At 35.2% G+C, this 17,412-nt stretch overlaps 2 protein-coding genes and 1 pseudogene across 2 annotated transcripts; 1 reads left to right on the forward strand and 2 right to left on the reverse strand.

Moving 5' to 3' along the window:
• The first annotated feature begins 158 nt into the window (after positions 1-158).
• LOC131169183 (TPR repeat-containing thioredoxin TDX-like) lies at positions 159-5,348 on the forward strand (annotated as a pseudogene).
• A 2,608-nt stretch (positions 5,349-7,956) lies between these two features.
• On the reverse strand, positions 7,957-10,825 carry LOC110649912 (ABC transporter G family member STR). The gene is given in 6 exon segments (XM_058133036.1): positions 7,957-8,375; positions 8,378-8,575; positions 8,578-9,677; positions 9,777-10,045; positions 10,504-10,692; positions 10,805-10,825. Coding segments are annotated over 6 exon segments (2,118 nt in total). The 3' UTR covers positions 7,957-8,034.
• A 3,167-nt stretch (positions 10,826-13,992) lies between these two features.
• Positions 13,993-16,190, reverse strand: LOC131171829 (cuscuta receptor 1-like). Its single transcript, XM_058131832.1, has one exon. The coding sequence runs from the start codon at positions 16,145-16,147 to the stop codon at positions 14,138-14,140; it is 2,010 nt and encodes a 669-aa protein (XP_057987815.1). The 5' UTR covers positions 16,148-16,190; the 3' UTR covers positions 13,993-14,137.
• Positions 16,191-17,412: the final 1,222 nt, after the last annotated feature.

Genomic DNA, 17,412 nt, shown 5'->3' on the forward strand with positions numbered 1-17,412 from the left:
AAGGTGGGTAGCTATTAGTAATTTAGCGGAAATTTGAGCTCCAAAGGCCCAAGCCCAAGAACAGAGAATTTGATACCAGAAGCCGAACTGCCTCCTGCCGAATTCTTCAAGCTTCTAGCCCCCTCTAGACTCTGTGGATTCTTCCCATAGAAGAAAAGAGGGACAAAACAGTGCATATTTATTCAATGGATGCCGCTAAGATAGCAGACCTTAAGCAATTTGTTGATCACTGCAAGTCTAACCCTTCTATACTCCACGACCCATCTCTTACTTTCTTGAGAACCTATCTTCACAGGTACTTATGTAGCTAAATAATTTCTCGTAAATCATTTTTGGGTTTCTCTTCTTTTTTATTTTCCTTTTCATTGATTATGATTTTTTTTCGCGTTTGCAGCCTGGGTGCTCGAATTCCACCTCAAACTAAATCGGTGAAGAATAATTTCCCTGTAACACTCCCTGCTGTTCTTTATAGAGAATTTGGGTTATTTGGCTTGATGTTATTCTTTTCTTTTATATCAGCTTTTGGGTTTACAGTTACTAGTAAATAATTGAATCTTGTGATGTTTCATGGAACTTAACTGTGATATTGTCACAGAAATGGTGTGGTTGGATTTGACTATTTGATGTGCCAATTCTTTAAAGAGTGGTTCTGAAAACTAGTTCATAGATCGCTGTATTACTAGGTGGCTGAAACTTTACAGTATACTATTATATAGTTTATAGAGTTAAGGCTTTATGCAAGCTTAAAAGTTGACAGGCTTCTAGAAAAGAACAAGTTTCCAGAAATTAATAGAAAGTAATTGTCAACCTTGGGAAAGTTGGAATTATTGAACCATCAAAAGAGGGGAACTCAAGCTGAAACCAGAATTCTAATGGAAATGGGCACTTCTCCAGGTGATAAATTTTAGCAAAGATTTTGTAAATTTTGAATTGGTTTTAATTGTTTTGTGCATGTAAAAGATTGGTTTTCCTTTTAGTTGATAAGTGATAGTTCATCATTCACTTAACTTATGTAAGATTGAAGATTTTCAGATTATTTCTATGAAAATCATAAAAAATAAGAAAAAGTAAAATTTGAAGAAAAATTTTAACTGCGGGGACTGGAAACTTGCTGACATTTAGTACTGGAGCCTTATCTATGGAGATGGCTAAAATGTTGTCCAGGCTATCACCTTTGTGAAGGTAGAGCTTATGTCAATTCATTTACTTAATTTCTAGAAAAATTGTTTTGGTTACTTCGGCATAGTGGATGTCAATATAACTATGATATGCCATTTTGCTAATTAATTTGTATGTTCACAGAGGATTCTCCCCTCTGTCACCTTTTTTCTTTACCTTTAAAAGTAATGCTCTGTTGTTTTGTTCTATACTGCTTTCTTTGAGTAGCTCAATAGCATTTTGCAGGCAATTAGTTTGTGGATTCTGAATTATGAGTGGCTAAATTACATAGAATGCCAGTGCCTCTCCTTTTGCAATGCCAAGAATTCTTTTTACTATTGTACTGAACTATGTGTTTTGTTTTTAGTTACTCCTTTTATAAGTTGCAAAGCATTTTAGTGTTAACTGCATTTCATTTTGTTTGTTCATTTTGCTGTTAATATCTGCTGCTAACAGGATTTTTGTTGCAGGAGAAAGGTGAAATTGACATGTCCAACTCTAATGAAGACTTTAATGACCAGAGATCAAGTGAAGAGGGTGATAACATAATAGAGTCTGACATTGAATTAGATGATAGTGACATTGTGGAACCTGACAATGATCCTCTGCAAAAGGTGGAAACAATTGACGGAATCCTGAATTTGCATTTGTTTGGTAAAAGAGGACTCGAATATAATTTATATTTTGGCTTAATACATTTCTATGTTTCTGAATTGCAGATGGGAAACCCTGCAATTGAAGTTACAGAAGAAAAGCAGGATGCTGCACAAACAGAAAAAGTAAAAGCCATGGAAGCAATCTCTGAAGGTATGTCTATCATGACTCATGTGCATGGACTACTGGCCTAATAATTGGGTGGATTTGGGTCTAACCACATGCCCAAAAGTCAACCTCTTGATGTTAGTAATAGTTAACTAAGATTGTTAGTAATAGCACTCAAATCCCTGACATTCTCATTAGGGCTAGACCGTAACCCAATAGTCCAGAATCTTGGAGCACTAGGTGAGTCACGAGTTTTAGAGGTGGCTCCCACTGACTTCCCAAATGCAGCACTTAGTTTCACACTTAGTCTGTTAGGTTGCTCTAAAAGCATTGTCAGGACCCAAGCCCATGCAGACTACTAACCTAACAATTGGGGTGTATTAAATTCGGAAAGAGTGCTGGTCAAATTACAATTTAATTTATTTTAATTTGGGCTTATATAAGTTATTAGATTGCTTTACACATCAAAATGACTAATCAAGTCAATGTTGAAATCCAACCACTTATATATTGCCCTTTAACTTCATATTCTTTCGATGTGAGATTCTAACACTTCCCCCTGAAGTGCGAACACATGATTGTTACTTAACAATTAGTTTGTATTTTTATTTTTAATTCAATACGGGCCCAATTATACAGCCTAATAGGCAGTTGAAACCTACAACCTAGTCTGGGCTCTAATGCCATATTAAATTCGGAGAGAGTGTTGGTCAAATTATAATTTAATTCATTTTAATTTGAGTTTATATAAGTTATTAGATTGCTTTACACATCAAAATGACTAATCAAATCAATGTTGTAACCCAACCACTTATATATTGCAATTTTACTTCATATTCTTTTGATGTGGGATTCTAATAGGGTGGGGCTGGCCTAACCACATGGCCTGTCTTGTGTCTTTATTTCTTTTGAATTAAGATTTCCACTTTCTTTTTTTTTAACCAATGTTTTCTAGTTTTCTAGGCAAGCTTGGTGATGCGATAGTTCACCTAACAGAGTCTATAACGTTGAATCCCACTTCAGCAATATTATATGCAACTAGAGGTAAGTTCTTATTTTATATATATATATATATATATATATATATATATATATATATATATATATATATTATTTCATTAAATTTCTGTTCATATCTTAATGTCCCTGTTTTCAACTAGTGTCTTGTTTTCTTAATTTGCTTGTTTTCAGCTAGTGTTTTTGTTAAACTGAAGAAACCAAATGCTGCAATACGTGATGCTAATGCTGCTCTAGAGGTTAGTCCTGGGAGGCTGGGTCCTCTCTACAACTGAGCTTGTACAGGCAGCAAAGAAGTTTCAGATTCATTAGCAATGATGCATGTGTTTATTTTATGACATTTGACAGACATGATAAGTTAATTGCGTATGTTCTAGATCAACCCGGACTCTGCTAAAGGATATAAAGTACGGGGAATAGCAAGGGCCATGCTGGGCCAATGGGAAGAAGCAGCAAGTGACCTGCATGTAGCATCAAAGTTGGATTATGATGAGGAGATTGCTTTGGTTCTAAAAAAGGTAGCTTTCCTTTGTTCATTATGAGGAATAAAATCAATTGTTTTCACCCTCTATCCATTCCGATCAACAGGTTGAACCTAATGCACGCAAAATTCAAGAGCATCGTAAAAATATGAACGCTTGAGAAAAGAAAGGGAGCTAAAGAAAGCTGAACGGGAGAGACAACAGCGAGTTGAAGCCCAAGTAAGTAGTGTTAATTTTATTACTTTTAGGTAGTATTGATGTTATATAATCATCATGGTTGGAGACCCTCAACCCCACAGGTTTATTCTCATGCAAATATTTGTGCATTCATTTTATAAAAGCTCTATTGTGGGAGAAAATGAAACGATAATGGTCCGTGTTGTTAAGGCTAGTAAGTTTATTCTTGTGCAATTGTTTCCAATTACAATGTTTTTTGTGAATTCATTAATAAAGCTCTATACTAGGTGAAATATGATAGTGCAATAGGAAATCCTTTGGGGTTCAGAGGGGACTTGCAATTAAATGGACTGATTTCTGACATAGGGGCTATGCAATTGATGCAAATGCAATTACACGCAACTCTTCAAAGGCTATTCTAAATGTTTTAAGAATTTTTATTTGGGGGAGCCATGGTAATTGTTGCATGTGCATGGCACAATATCTCAAAGTCTATTTTTAATTTCTTTCTTTTTTAAGAATTATGGGGTTAAGGCTATCCTTTATATTTTGATCTGGAATGATGGCAGTTCAAGAGCATTCTTTGCGTCATTTGTGGCTTACTTACTATAGTTCTAAAGAATTGATATAGTACTAGGAATTTCATTTGGGATGACAAGTTTCTTTAGGAATTTTTAAAAATTGTGGTTAGCTGTTGGCATAGTCATTTGTTAAATTTTGTTATTTGGAACGTGCATCTGTCATTCAATAGTGCTCTCGAGTTATATTGAATCATTCATGCAGCTATTGCTACTGCTACAGATACAGAGCTACCACTACTGCTACTGCCTGTGTAACATGATGTTATTGGCATCATCATCATCATCCTGTTTTGACACCCTTATGATTTGCATGCTTCAATAAATACTATGTAACGAACAGAGAACTATGTTCTAAAGTTCTCTTACAATTTTATGCAGGGACGAGAAGCTTTATCTGCTTTAAAGGAGGGTATGACCACCGTTTTCTCTCTCTCTCTCTCTCTCTCTCACACACACACACTCTATCTCTCTCCTCTTTTTATTATTTTTTTTTTTATCACATTCATATGCTTGCGCACACATGCAGCAGGTCTCAAAAGACAATTTTTATCTTTGTTGAAGTGAGGCTCAACTGAATTCTTGAAACAATGGGCTGTTGGTATAGGACGAAATTAAGTTCTTATGTAGGTATCATACTGTTCTTTTGGTATTGACAGGGCAAGTAATAGGCATCCATTCTACCAGTGAGTTGGAAACCAAATTGAATGCTGCTTCAAGAACATCTCGCCTTGCAATCCTGTATTTTACAGCAACATGGTGTGGGCCTTGTCGTTACGTTTCTCCTCTTTTTACAAATTTAGCTACAAAGTACCCTAAAACTGTATTCTTGAAAGTTGACATCGATGACGCTAGGGATGTGGCTGGGAAATGGAATATTAGCAGTGTTCCTACATTTTTCTTCATAAAGAATGGCAAGGAGATCGACAAAGTTGTGGGTGCTGATAAAAATGGACTTGAGAGGAAGATTGAACAATATGCATCCTAGGCCTGAGTTAAATATCTGTAAGAACCTCATAACTTGTGTTTCTTCCGTCCTTTAGGCTCTGTGAGCATCACTAGTCTTACAAATGGGATAAACTTGTGAGAAGATTGTCTTGTTTCATAATAAAATGACCTGCCCTAAGGTATGTTGTATGGATGAAAATAAGCTAATTTTACTCTGCATTTTGTATTTTGAATCTATAATAGATCTAAGTGCAGACAAGATTTGTTTTATTTTTCTTCACGTCCTAGTATTTGCCAACTTCTGGCCAGGGCATAAGAATTGTGCTGGCAATTTGGCATTTACTGTTAATTACAATATCGTTGGTGTCTTTTGCCTTTGAAACATAATTGGGCCTCCATTTCTTGTACTGCATAAGCATATTCCCTAGTTAATACCTTTGCTGGTGACCTTCTAATAAATTCAAAATTCAATTGATATTTACCTGAATTCCTGAACTAGAATCTTCAAGCTTTTCAAGATTGTTTTCCAAGAACTTGATAAACAACAGAATATCTTTTTTTTTTCTAATTTAACGGTTTAAATAATTGTATTTTATATTCTTTTTACAATTAGTTAGTGCAAGAAATTTCCTTTCAGGTGGCTATTTTTACATTCAGATGTATGTAGAAATTTCTCATATTGAGAAGCCATATATGAGAAAATAATTCAAACTTAAGTGACAGGATATGTAAAAAAAGAAATTATTTCCATTATAGTTGTGGATTAAAGAGGTTGGCTTGATTTTTGTGCAGAAAATACAGTTGATTATTATTATTTTTTTTTAGAAGTGCATGTGATTAATCTCCAAGAACAAGAAATCTTCACCATTTACTAATCTTGATCATTCGTGGACTGATGAGTGATTGCTTCAATTAGAACATGCTTGAATTACAGCACCGGCCTCAAGTCAATTAAAAGAGTATTCCAGCGAATGATAAAACACATACGATAAGGATGCATTCTCGCTCGCTTTCGCCATCTTTCATTGATTGAAAATCATTTCAAGATTGGGCTCGATGATCTTCACTTCCAAATGCTTATTATTTTTTATGATCATTTTCCCTTTCATCTTCTTTGAAGAACTCGAAAATGTTTGCTTCTTGGGCATCGACAAACGACTGTGACCATCCTCTGCATCAATTTCAATCTTTTTCCTGAATTCTTGAGGCGGGTCTGGTAGTGGTGGGATTAGGATTTTCTTGGATCTTGAACTACCCTTTTGTTTCTCCTTTTCCTCCCACTTCCTGGAAGCAACTTCTATTGTCAGCAACAAAGCTTCAAACTTACTAACCTCCTTATTAATATCTACATTACTAGCCTTCATAACTTCTTCCAAGAGTTAAAAGCCCAGTGTCCTCCTTCCTTTCTTCAAGATTGGAGACTGGTGTCGAGGAAAATTTTTGCTTCTTGAGCATCGACAAACGACTATGACCACCCTCTGCATCAATTTCAATCTTTTTCTTGAATTCTTGAGGCGGGTCTGCTGGTGGCGGTCGGGTTGGGATCTTCTTGAATCTTGAACTACCCTTTTGCCTCGACAAACGACAATGACCTGCATCAATTTCAATCTTTTTCTTGAATTCCTGAGGCGGGTCTGCTGGTGGTGGTGGGGTTGGGATCTTCTTGAATCTTGAACTACCCTTTGCATCGACAAACGACTATGACCATCCTCTGCATCAATTTCAATCTTTTTCTTGAATTCTTGAGGCGGGTCTGCAGGTGGCGGTGGGATTGGGATTTTCTTGAATCTTAAACTACCCATTTGTTTCTCCTTTTCCTCCCACCTCATGGAAGCAACTTTTGTTGTCAGAGACAAAGGTTCAAACTTGGTAACCTTCTTATAAATATATACATTACTAGCCTTCGTAACTTCAAGAGTTGAAAGCCCAGTGTCCTCCTTCCTTTCTTCAAGATTGGAGACTGGTTTGGAGGAACCCATTACTGTTGAAAGGAATTTGGATTTCCCTTCTCTAATAATCTGTGTATAGCAACAAGATTATGGTTTACAAATTCATATATATAGCCAACTAATTAAAATTTAAAAATTATATATTTTGTAAAAGAATTACTATATTTTTTTGAAAATTTATCATATTTTTAATAATATATCAATTATTTATTAGATTTATTTTTAAAATAAAAAACAAATATAACTGTTTGACCTTTTTTATTTTTAAAAAATTCGCTTTAGTCTCTTTTTATTATATTATATTGTATTTATTTATTTTTAAGTGAAACAATTTTTTGAATGAATCATTTTGTAAAAGAAATAGCATTTACATCTCTCGTATTTTAGTTATTTAGAAATTTAAAAAGAAAAATCATTGGATAATTTAGACTAATTAAAATGTATATTAAAAAAAATAGATTTTTTTAATTAAAAAATTAGAATATCATAAATTAAACATTCAAGAAGCATTTAACTCATATTTTACAAATTAAAAATTCTATAGAAAGTACATATAAGTTTAGGAGACTTTTGTCATTTACTTCGAAGAGAATTAAATGATATCATGAATAAGAGAGTACAATCCACCTATCAAATTTTTATTTTAATATTTATTAACAATTTTTAAATTTTTATTTTAATTTATATTTAATATATTTTAATCATAAAAACTTCAAAATATAAAATAACTTTTCAATTTTTTTTTTCAGCTGTAGCTAACAGGGTGCTTTTTTAAAAAACAATTAGAAACTAATTTTTGGCTTTCCCAACAACAATCCCCCAAGTATCAAGAACAGAAGGCCAAATCTCATCATTAGAACTTCCAACATTCATTACATGCTACTAACATCTATATGTATGGATACTGTCTTCACTTAGCCGACAAACTTGGATTTGAAAGAGAAGCAAATGCAAAGAGGATATTTATTTCCTCTCATTCTTGGAATAAAATCTGAGAACCACGTAGAAGAAGAGCCTGTAAAGAACTCCCCAAGCTAGCAAGATTGCAATGTCATACCAAAGATTGTCCATCTTAATATCCATTGTGGTTAGAATATCTTCTCCTATCAACGGGCACGTCGTTCCATTTGTGTAACTAGTATGCAGTTTGCTAGGTTTGATATCTCCTAGAGGACCAGGTGAAAGGTCTGCAGGAGCCCCATTATAGCATCTTGTTCCCTTGAACTCATTTGATAACATCGCTTCAAATGGATATTTGATTGCAGATATATAATGCAGCCACCTCCAGTAGACTGGTATCTGGTCCTCTTCAGGAAGAACCCACAAGTCAGGAAGAAAAGTGCTGTGGTTGCTATCACAACTGCATAGCCTGTGATGTAACTGGGGACAAGTGCACTAACAAGCATAACATAAGCATTCGTAGTAACTAGAGAAGCGTAGAGTATTATCCAAAAGTTTAAGAGACTGCTTTTCAGATGCAGCAGGAATCTGGTTATGGCAGCAAGGTTAAACCTTGAATGGAAAAAAATGGGAGATAAACTATAAGAGAGGAGATGACATAAGAGGAAGCACGGTATGCGTTGTGGGAAGTTTCTCTGATGAAGATGAATCTTTCCTGGATGAATGTTGGGACAGCATCATTGGATGAAAAGAAAACCAGGCAAACTGCAAAGATGTAGAAATTCAGAAGCCGGTTCACTGTTTTGAATATTGGTTCACTCAGGTTCTTGAAAAGTGAGGAAAGAATTAGTGCCATAACAGTTAGTACGATTTCTCTCGACAGGAAAAGCTCAGAAGTGCGAACAACATTGAGTGCTGTGCGCCATGAGGGAACTGCAACCTCTCGGAGCCATGGGTTAGCAAATTTAGGACCGTGTGCTGGCTCATCAAGCACTTCTTCTTCTTCCATGTCAAAATCCTCATAAGAAGCAGCATATGAGTCCTCCACTGAGGAGCTAAAGACCACTGGAGTTTTTGGGCGAGAAGGGATCTGTTGTGGGGTTGTATACCGGCTTGAGACTTGGCTTCTTGCTCCAGAAATTTGCGATTTTCCTGGAGTCGTTCCTGGAGTTCTAGCGGGAGTCCAAGAGGGTGCACGGCGGGGAGTTCCCTTGACACCATGGTAGAGCCAGACTGAAAAATCTTTGTAGAACTGTGATGCCAAACGTGGTTGATAGACACCACTTTGCTTATGCATTGGCGTAGGCATAGTTCTACGCTCAAGGGAATTATCAAAGTTATCACCGTCATCATCATCAAAATCAAATTGTACAGAGTCAGTTCTAGATGTCATATTTCCATTAATTGAAAATGCTTGGCTCCGAAGGCTAAGTGCATGCTTGGATCCAGGGGTATTCATATATGGAGTTCTTGGCGTTTTTGGGGTCTTTGGTGTCTTGGGAATAGGCGTCCTGGCAACTGGATCCGGTTTGATTCCATCTCTTTGGTAAAGAACAAGAGGCTCAAGTCCAATAGTGGACTCATCATACTCTTTGATTACATCAAGAAGATACTCCAGGCTGTTTTCACCATCAGGAACGGGCCTTCCAAATCCTGAGAGATGAGCAGGAAGAGCACCTGGACTTCCCATATATATCAGATTTCCCCTGTTTATAGATTTTGATATCTTTATCAATCTCAAGCTATCTGAATGTGCCCAATTTGAAGGTTATGGCTATACAAATCATCATGAATTTCTATCTTACCTTGCAAGAATTGTGATGCGGTCCAAGAGCATTTGAATCCTGTAAGAAGGCTGGTGGATGGTCATCAAGACAATACTGCCACCCCTAGCTATGTCCTTCACCTTTTCCACCACACTAAAAGCACTTGTAGAATCAAGACCTGAGGTGGGTTCATCAAGGAACAGCAGTGATGGCTTGTGAATTATATCAATTCCTATAGACACCCTTCGCCTTTCCCCACCTGAAACTCCTCTCCTTCCTTCATCACCAATATATGTGTGTGTCGCACTCTGCATATATAATTAGTCATATATAAAAAATTTACCCACTTGGCCTTCTTATATATCTATAACTTGGAGAAGCAAGAAACAAGAGGGAAGAAATCTTTTTGTTTTGTACCGTTACCCACTAACACCCACCCCTCAAACTCAAAGTGGTAGCACGGGTGCCAACTTGAGTTTGCTTAAGAGATCCTGAAAGCGAGCGGAGGATGCACTTTGGTGAATATATCAGCGGTTTGGCTGACAGAGGAGACAAGAATCAAACATATGGTGCCATGAGCTCTTGTTTAGAAGTGATGTGCTCTTTTTATTAATTGTTTACTCTTCTGCATAGGCTAAGGCCATTATGCTGTTGGCTAGACATGGCCTTCAGTAACCCAGAATCAGGCAGTGCCCCCAATTCAAGTGCAGACACCAATATCTAGGCCTTCTGCTGGTGATGGTTTTGTTGGGAACAAAATCCATACCGCATCTCCATGCTCAGGCCTTCCAAGCCCTATTTCTGTCACCTCCAGTAGCACCAATGAATTGACAACAGTGAAATCGGTAGGAGCTTTAGCATCCGCAAATAACCAAATTGAAACCTCAAAGACAGTTAGTTCAGTAGCACCTGGTTCTGCAATTCTGATTTCAGCCGGTGTGTCTCTAAGTCTAAGCTTATATGTGACTTCTAAAATTATAAAGTTTTCTTTTTCTGAATAATTATGGAGTTGATCTAGTATGCATATATAATGTCATTGTAACAAAATGATGGTTGGGGGGCCGTACCTCAGGCTCGTAAAGCATCATTGGCTCTGTTTCTGGAGAAGCGCAAGGAAAGGTATGTAGTAGTCTTTTAATTTGATGGAAATAATATGAATTTTATATAGAACCATCCTTGACTTTTATGGATTGGGCTTTTTAATTTATTTGCAATATGTGGATGTATGACATTGAAAGTTAAGTTTATGCTTTTAGGATTTCGATTGCTTTAGGACACGAAATTCTGCTGTAATGGCATAATATGTAGTTTCAATTTTGTGTGAACTGAGTTTCTTCTTAACTAGCATGGTGACATTCCATCTTCTATGATGGATATGTGCTTCTTAGTCCTTTGTACACATCAAAAAGATAACATTGTTGCACTGAATAGTGATTATACATGCTGGAATCCTTCATTGAATCCTAAAAGCTGAAAAAAAAAAAAAAAAAAAAAAAAAAAAAAAAAATTAATAGATGTTACCAAATGCTTAGTGGTGGATTCAGTTTTACATAAATTGTTGAAGAATCTTTTTGTTCTGGTAAATGTTGGAAATGTCTATTCCTGATCTCCATCTACCAAGATCAGATAATTTTGTCAAAAGACTATCTCTCCTTGAATAAAGGAAAGGCCTGAGTTCACTGTAGGTGTGGGGTTTGGAGAGTGCCTATCTTGAGCTTGTTAGGAGAACTATAAGGGGGAAAAGAAAAAGAAAAAAAAGGAACAAGAAAAGAGGCAGATGCCACAGATATTTTGGCGCTTGAGGAGTTGATTATAGTTAAATGATGAACTTGTTTATTTGTTTGTTCTTCAATTGGTTCCAACTCAAGTTAATGATCTTAAATTTTTCTGTACGCATTCAGAGTGATGAATACATCGCCACACAACGTAAGCAAGAAATCCCTAGATTGCAGTGCCACTGAATGTGATGGTGTGAGTTTATCCATCAATTCTCTATCTTCTCCCGGCCATCAATGAGCAGTCAAGGACACAGAAGATTCAAATCCAATACCATGCACTCTACAACTATAAAGGAAGAGAGATCTTCATCAACGTCTATTTTTAGTTCTTTAATTGTAAGCTCAATTCTTTTTACTTAAAACTGTTAGGTTTCCTCAATGTCTTAGATATATTGCTCTTATTATCAGTACCAATTTTTTGAAATTTAACTTAAAATATGTTGTAAAAAATATAGTTTTTCACATGATGCATTTTTCCCTTTATTTCTATTCATAGACTACCACATTCATAATGGAACTGTTTTCATGGAAGAATTTACTGTGCTGTGCAGGGGAACTCCTTCATCTGTCTGGCTGATGTTATGTTTTTGAGCTTAGTAATTTCTTGAAATCCACATATTAGTCTTTGATATGTTTTTTAGTAAGAATTTGATCCTCAAAGTTTAATTTAGTTAATAAATTAGTCCTTGACTTCTAAGTTATCTTTAATTGCTTTTCAATTCAAAATAATTTAGTCCCTAAAATTTTGTTTTATTAATAAAATAGTTCATTAGCAAAGCAATCTTTACATCTAAATTTTATATTCAAGTAATTATTTATTTTATATCTAAATAATCGCATAAACTTATTTAAACATTAAGGACCAACTTGTTATGCAAAAACATATTAAAAATTAATTTTTGGGTTTTACTATATCTCAAGAACTTAATCATAAATTACCCATAATAATAATAATAATAATCTCTACTTGTAGCAATCTAATGTGCAAGATAAATTCGGCCAATTATATTCCTATTTCAATTCAGTTGCTTCCCCTTTTTTAAATTTATTTTTTTCCTAATCCTAATTCAATTATGGATTCTAATCCTACTTGAATTTGGACTTCACCGTATATATATATATGCTCACCAGGATATATCATAGTCTCCAGGATCGTTTGTGCGTAATCATGGGTGGCGAAAGAACCAGTATCAATGACATTCTGAGAGATGAGATATTGCTAGAAATCCTGCATCGGATTCCTTGCAAATCTGCCGTGCAGCGTAATATGCAAGCGTTGGTGCTCTCTAATTCCAATCCCTTACTTCCTTTGTCGCTTCCATGGCCAAAACCAACATGATCTCCACCCAAGCGAGGTTATTCTCAAATTTTGGTAACTTGTTCAGAGTGTATGAGTTTTACGTACAATGGTTGCATCGAATAAATTCCTTTTTTGTTCTAACATATTGTAGGTTCCATTTGAAGGAGGAAACCTGGATTGTCAATTAAATACCTAGTCCATGCTAATTACGAACCTTTCTTGGATCTGAAGAGAACTTTATTGAAAGCGTAGAGCAGAGCATCAGAATACAAAATATCCCCTAGCTAGCTAACAGAGCTTAAGCTAACCAATCCTCGAATTTTACAAAAAGAAACAGATATTTGCAAAAAGAAACAGATATGAAAAGAGTATAAAACTAGGAGATGATTGTCACATTAGCTTGAATGTAGACTAAGCTTGTAGATGCAGACTTACACTTAAAGATTGATGCCATAGACAAGGAGAATTTGACATATGACTACTCTGTGATGGCAGGTGATCCTGCCATTGATGGATCTCTTTTCAGATTAAGGTTGAAAGCTGCCTGATGGAGGATCCATCTTCAAGCGCAGCAGCAAGAGTTACACTATTGCTGGTGCTGAGGCGAATGAAGAGGAAATTAAGGCTGGACAAGAAAAGGCCATGGAAGCCTTTGTAGGAATATTCAGGCTATGATAGATTGAGGGCTCAAACGCCAACGCTCCAATAATAAAAATTTAAATTTTTAACACAATGTTTTATATTTAAATTGTGCTAAGATTGAAAATATGAGATTATAGAAAATACAGAGCTATTCAAAATTTGATTTACTACGAAGAATTTTCCTGCCACATGAGAATTAATTTCAAGCAAATTATTATTTATAGCTGGGTGTATGGCCTCATCTCATACACCCAACCATTCAAAAACTTCCACAAGCAAACATTTATTTTATTTTCATGATCAAATTTCATTTTATCATCAAATAATTAAGAATTTAATTTTGAATATTGCAGAATGAGTTTAAAAAAAAAATTGCTAAATGTAATTTATCTTATTTTCATTTTTAGACAAATATTCAAACTTACAGTACTATAAATCTTGAGCAGGCTTGCAGAGTGACTACTTCTCATTCAAGAAATGAACAGCACACAAGAGTACAGAGGAAGCTGCAAAGTCAACAAGCTATGTTTAACTGACTGACAGAAACAAGTAATAAATGATGTTCTGCAATCAGCTTCAGCTCATTATTCTGCAACCTTCCCAGCTTACACAACTACAACACAAACTCAGCTGACTCATAGCAGACCCATGGTTTCTAAAGTACATAGCAGACCCAGGCTTCAATAGCATCTAAACACAAAAGGAATATTGTCCACCAGAAAATAGTAGAAGTTGGTGAGGCTCAACTCTATCATATAGAACCATGCTCTTCGCCAATGTGGATTTATGTACAAAACGGCTGCTATGGTCAACAACACTATGGCATAAGAAATCAGAAAACTCACATGGAAAGCATCAATGTCCACAAAGCCACCATCCTTTTTATGATATTTTTTATCCTCCTCCGAAAATCTTGGCATTATTGATGAAGAAAAGCAACTTTTAGACAGTGGAGGTCCACAAAGGAAAGGGTTTCCCTCATAGCTACTATTCTCGAATGTCGCAAATTGTGCAACCATCTCAGGTGTCCTGCCAGATAAATTGTTGTGCGCTACACTGAAGACAGCTAGAAAATATAGTTGAGTGAGTTGAGGGATTTTGCCATTCAAGTTGTTATAGGAAAGATCCAAGCTCTCAATTTGCGTTAGGTTTGAAAATGATTGTGGAATCAATCCCGTCAACTTGTTATGGGACAGGTTTAACAGCTGGATTTTGTCAAGATTTCCTATTTCAACAGGAATTTCACCTGTCAAATTGTTGCAGGACAGATCGAGTCCTGACATGAGGCTGAGAATGCTTCCTTGGAAATAACGCAATGCATTCTTTGTTGTAACCTCCAAAGGTTGAGTCATAGAAAAATTAGAAGTACGCGAGAAAATACTTCGGTGATCAGAATACCTACGAAGGCTTATGCAAGGGGGAACAGGACCAGAAAGATTATTATTAGAAAAATCAACCAATCTTAATTTGAACAAGTGGCACAACTGAATTGGTATTTCACCTTCAAGATTGTTATAAGCCAAAAGAAGATAGGTCAATGTTGAAAAATTGCCAATCCAATCTGGAATCCTTCCAGTGAAATAGTTGCGACTAAGATCCAATGTCATTAATTTAGAACAATTGTAAAATGCATTTGTCAGTGGTCCTTGTAGGCTATTATTTGATAAATAAACTTCTCTGATCTGTGGAGGGACAAAGCTAGATGGTAGGGTTCCAAAGAAATTGTTCTCTGATAGATCCAAGACTCGAAGAAAAGTCATATTCCTTATCCAACTAGGGATGATACCAAAGAGATGATTATCACTCACATCTAACATATTCAACCTTGTGGAATTAATTATGCTATATGGGATACTTCCAGTGAATTGATTGCCATCCAACAATAATAGAAACAATTCTTTGCAATTAGCTTGTTTTGGGAATATTTGGCCGTGCAAACTATTGTTTGAAAGAATGAGCTCATATAACGAACTGCATCCAACAATCAACTCTTGGGGTATTATGCCTGACAAATGATTGCTGGACAAGTCTAATTCTGTCAGTTGACTCATTTTGCCAAATGACGAAGGAATGCCACCAGTGAGACCATTTCCAGACAAGTCTAGAGAATTTAAACTTGGAAAACATACTCCAATTTCTGTTGGAATAGAGCCATTGAAGTAGTTGTCAGAGATGTCTAAGTCTGAAAAATGCACATGGGAATGAATTGGCAATTGGAGAGGCCCCGAAAGAGAACAGTTGGGCAAGTGAAGTGTGTATAATTTTGTGTTGTTCCTGATCAACCAATGTGGAAACTCTCCCTTCATTTTAATATTTGACATATCAACATATTCTAATTTATGCTGATAGTAGAAGAACTTGGGAAACACTCCGCCATCTCCTTGACCTGACAAATCTAGGGTCCGTAGTTGAAATTTTGGTGTCAAAGTAGGCACATCTATATCTGCATATATTTCATTCTCATGACAATTCAAGAGGTTGAGCTTTGAATGGTTGAAGAACGGCAGAAGAGAGATTGGGATTCGGAACAGGTTGCTTGAAAGTTGTAACGTATGCATGGATGTGAGACTCCCCAGGGGAGATAAGGAGATATTTCCGATGAAGTGATTGAAAGATAGATCTAACAGTTGAAGGGATGTTAAATTTGCTAGACATAAAGGTAAAGTGCCACTGAGATCATTGTTGCTCATATTTAGCTTCTGAAGATGTTTTAACTCGCATAAACCTAAAATTATTTATGTGAAAAGTATTAGTACAAATCTAAAATGTATTTATCAAATATCAATATGTGAGGGTTAATTATGGTAAAAAAGACATTCTAAGCTTTGCTTTCAAATATATTTTCATTTTTAGAATTGTATAAATAAGCAATTTGAAATTTTTGAAAGACTAGTAAGGGTCTATGTTTATTTTTTATTTATTTATTTTTTTATAAAATGTTATACTAAACTTTATTAAAATGTCTTAAGTCCGCAAATAATATAAAAATTTTAAAAATTATTTTATTTATTGCATACTACTACATCAATATAATTATTAACATAAAAACAAATGTCTTTAAAATTGATATCATTTTGTCAAATATTCAAGTGAGTATAAAAAAAATTCATAAAATTCCTTTTTGTAATAAACCATGAGTGTGACAAAAAGAGGGTTAAAAGAACCTTACCTTTGGCTGCAGGTATGGTGCCGTTTAGTTGACAATCGGACAATAATAAAATCTTAAGAGAGGGCATCTTTTCGATGTCTTTTAAGAAGTTGTTGTGGAGAGTGGACCGTCTCAAATCCAAATGCTCCAAATTTTTGAAATTCAGCAAGCCTATTAAAAAATAATATTGCTGTTTTTATTAAAAAAATAATAATTCAATTATGTGTTTAATAACACAATTAAAGAATGAAAATTGATATTTTAATATAATGATAAAGGTGAGATTATTTAAAAATGGAAATCATAGATAAACCTTAATATTATGAAAATATTATTCATCAAATATAGTCATTAAATAAATAAATACATAAATAAAAGAGCTTAACAGATAAATCTTGACATGTATATTGTATAGCTCAAATGAAGTTTTTTGAAGGCTATAAATGAGCTTTTTTTTTTTTTTTTTTTTTTTTTAATCTTATCGAATTACCTTGACTAGGTAGGTCAGCATTGACGCGTTGCATAGATAAAAATTTAAGAGAGGACAATGCTCTAAGGCTCTTAAAAGACTCTTCATCCAATGAGGAATCATCCAGGGACAACTCTTCCACGCTTGAAAAATTACCCATCTCTACTTAATGAAAAAAAAAAAAGGTCAGAGCTCCAATGAAACTAGGCAAATTAATCACAAGTATTGCGGCATATATGCAAGCAATGACTAATGAGAATAACTTGAAGGAGTTTTGGGCATATCTCAAAAACCTACCTTGAGCAAATATTCTTCCTTTGAAGCTGTTAAACATTAGA

This window comes from Hevea brasiliensis, chromosome 13, assembly GCF_030052815.1.
Source record: "Hevea brasiliensis isolate MT/VB/25A 57/8 chromosome 13, ASM3005281v1, whole genome shotgun sequence".
NCBI lineage: Eukaryota > Viridiplantae > Streptophyta > Magnoliopsida > Malpighiales > Euphorbiaceae > Hevea > Hevea brasiliensis.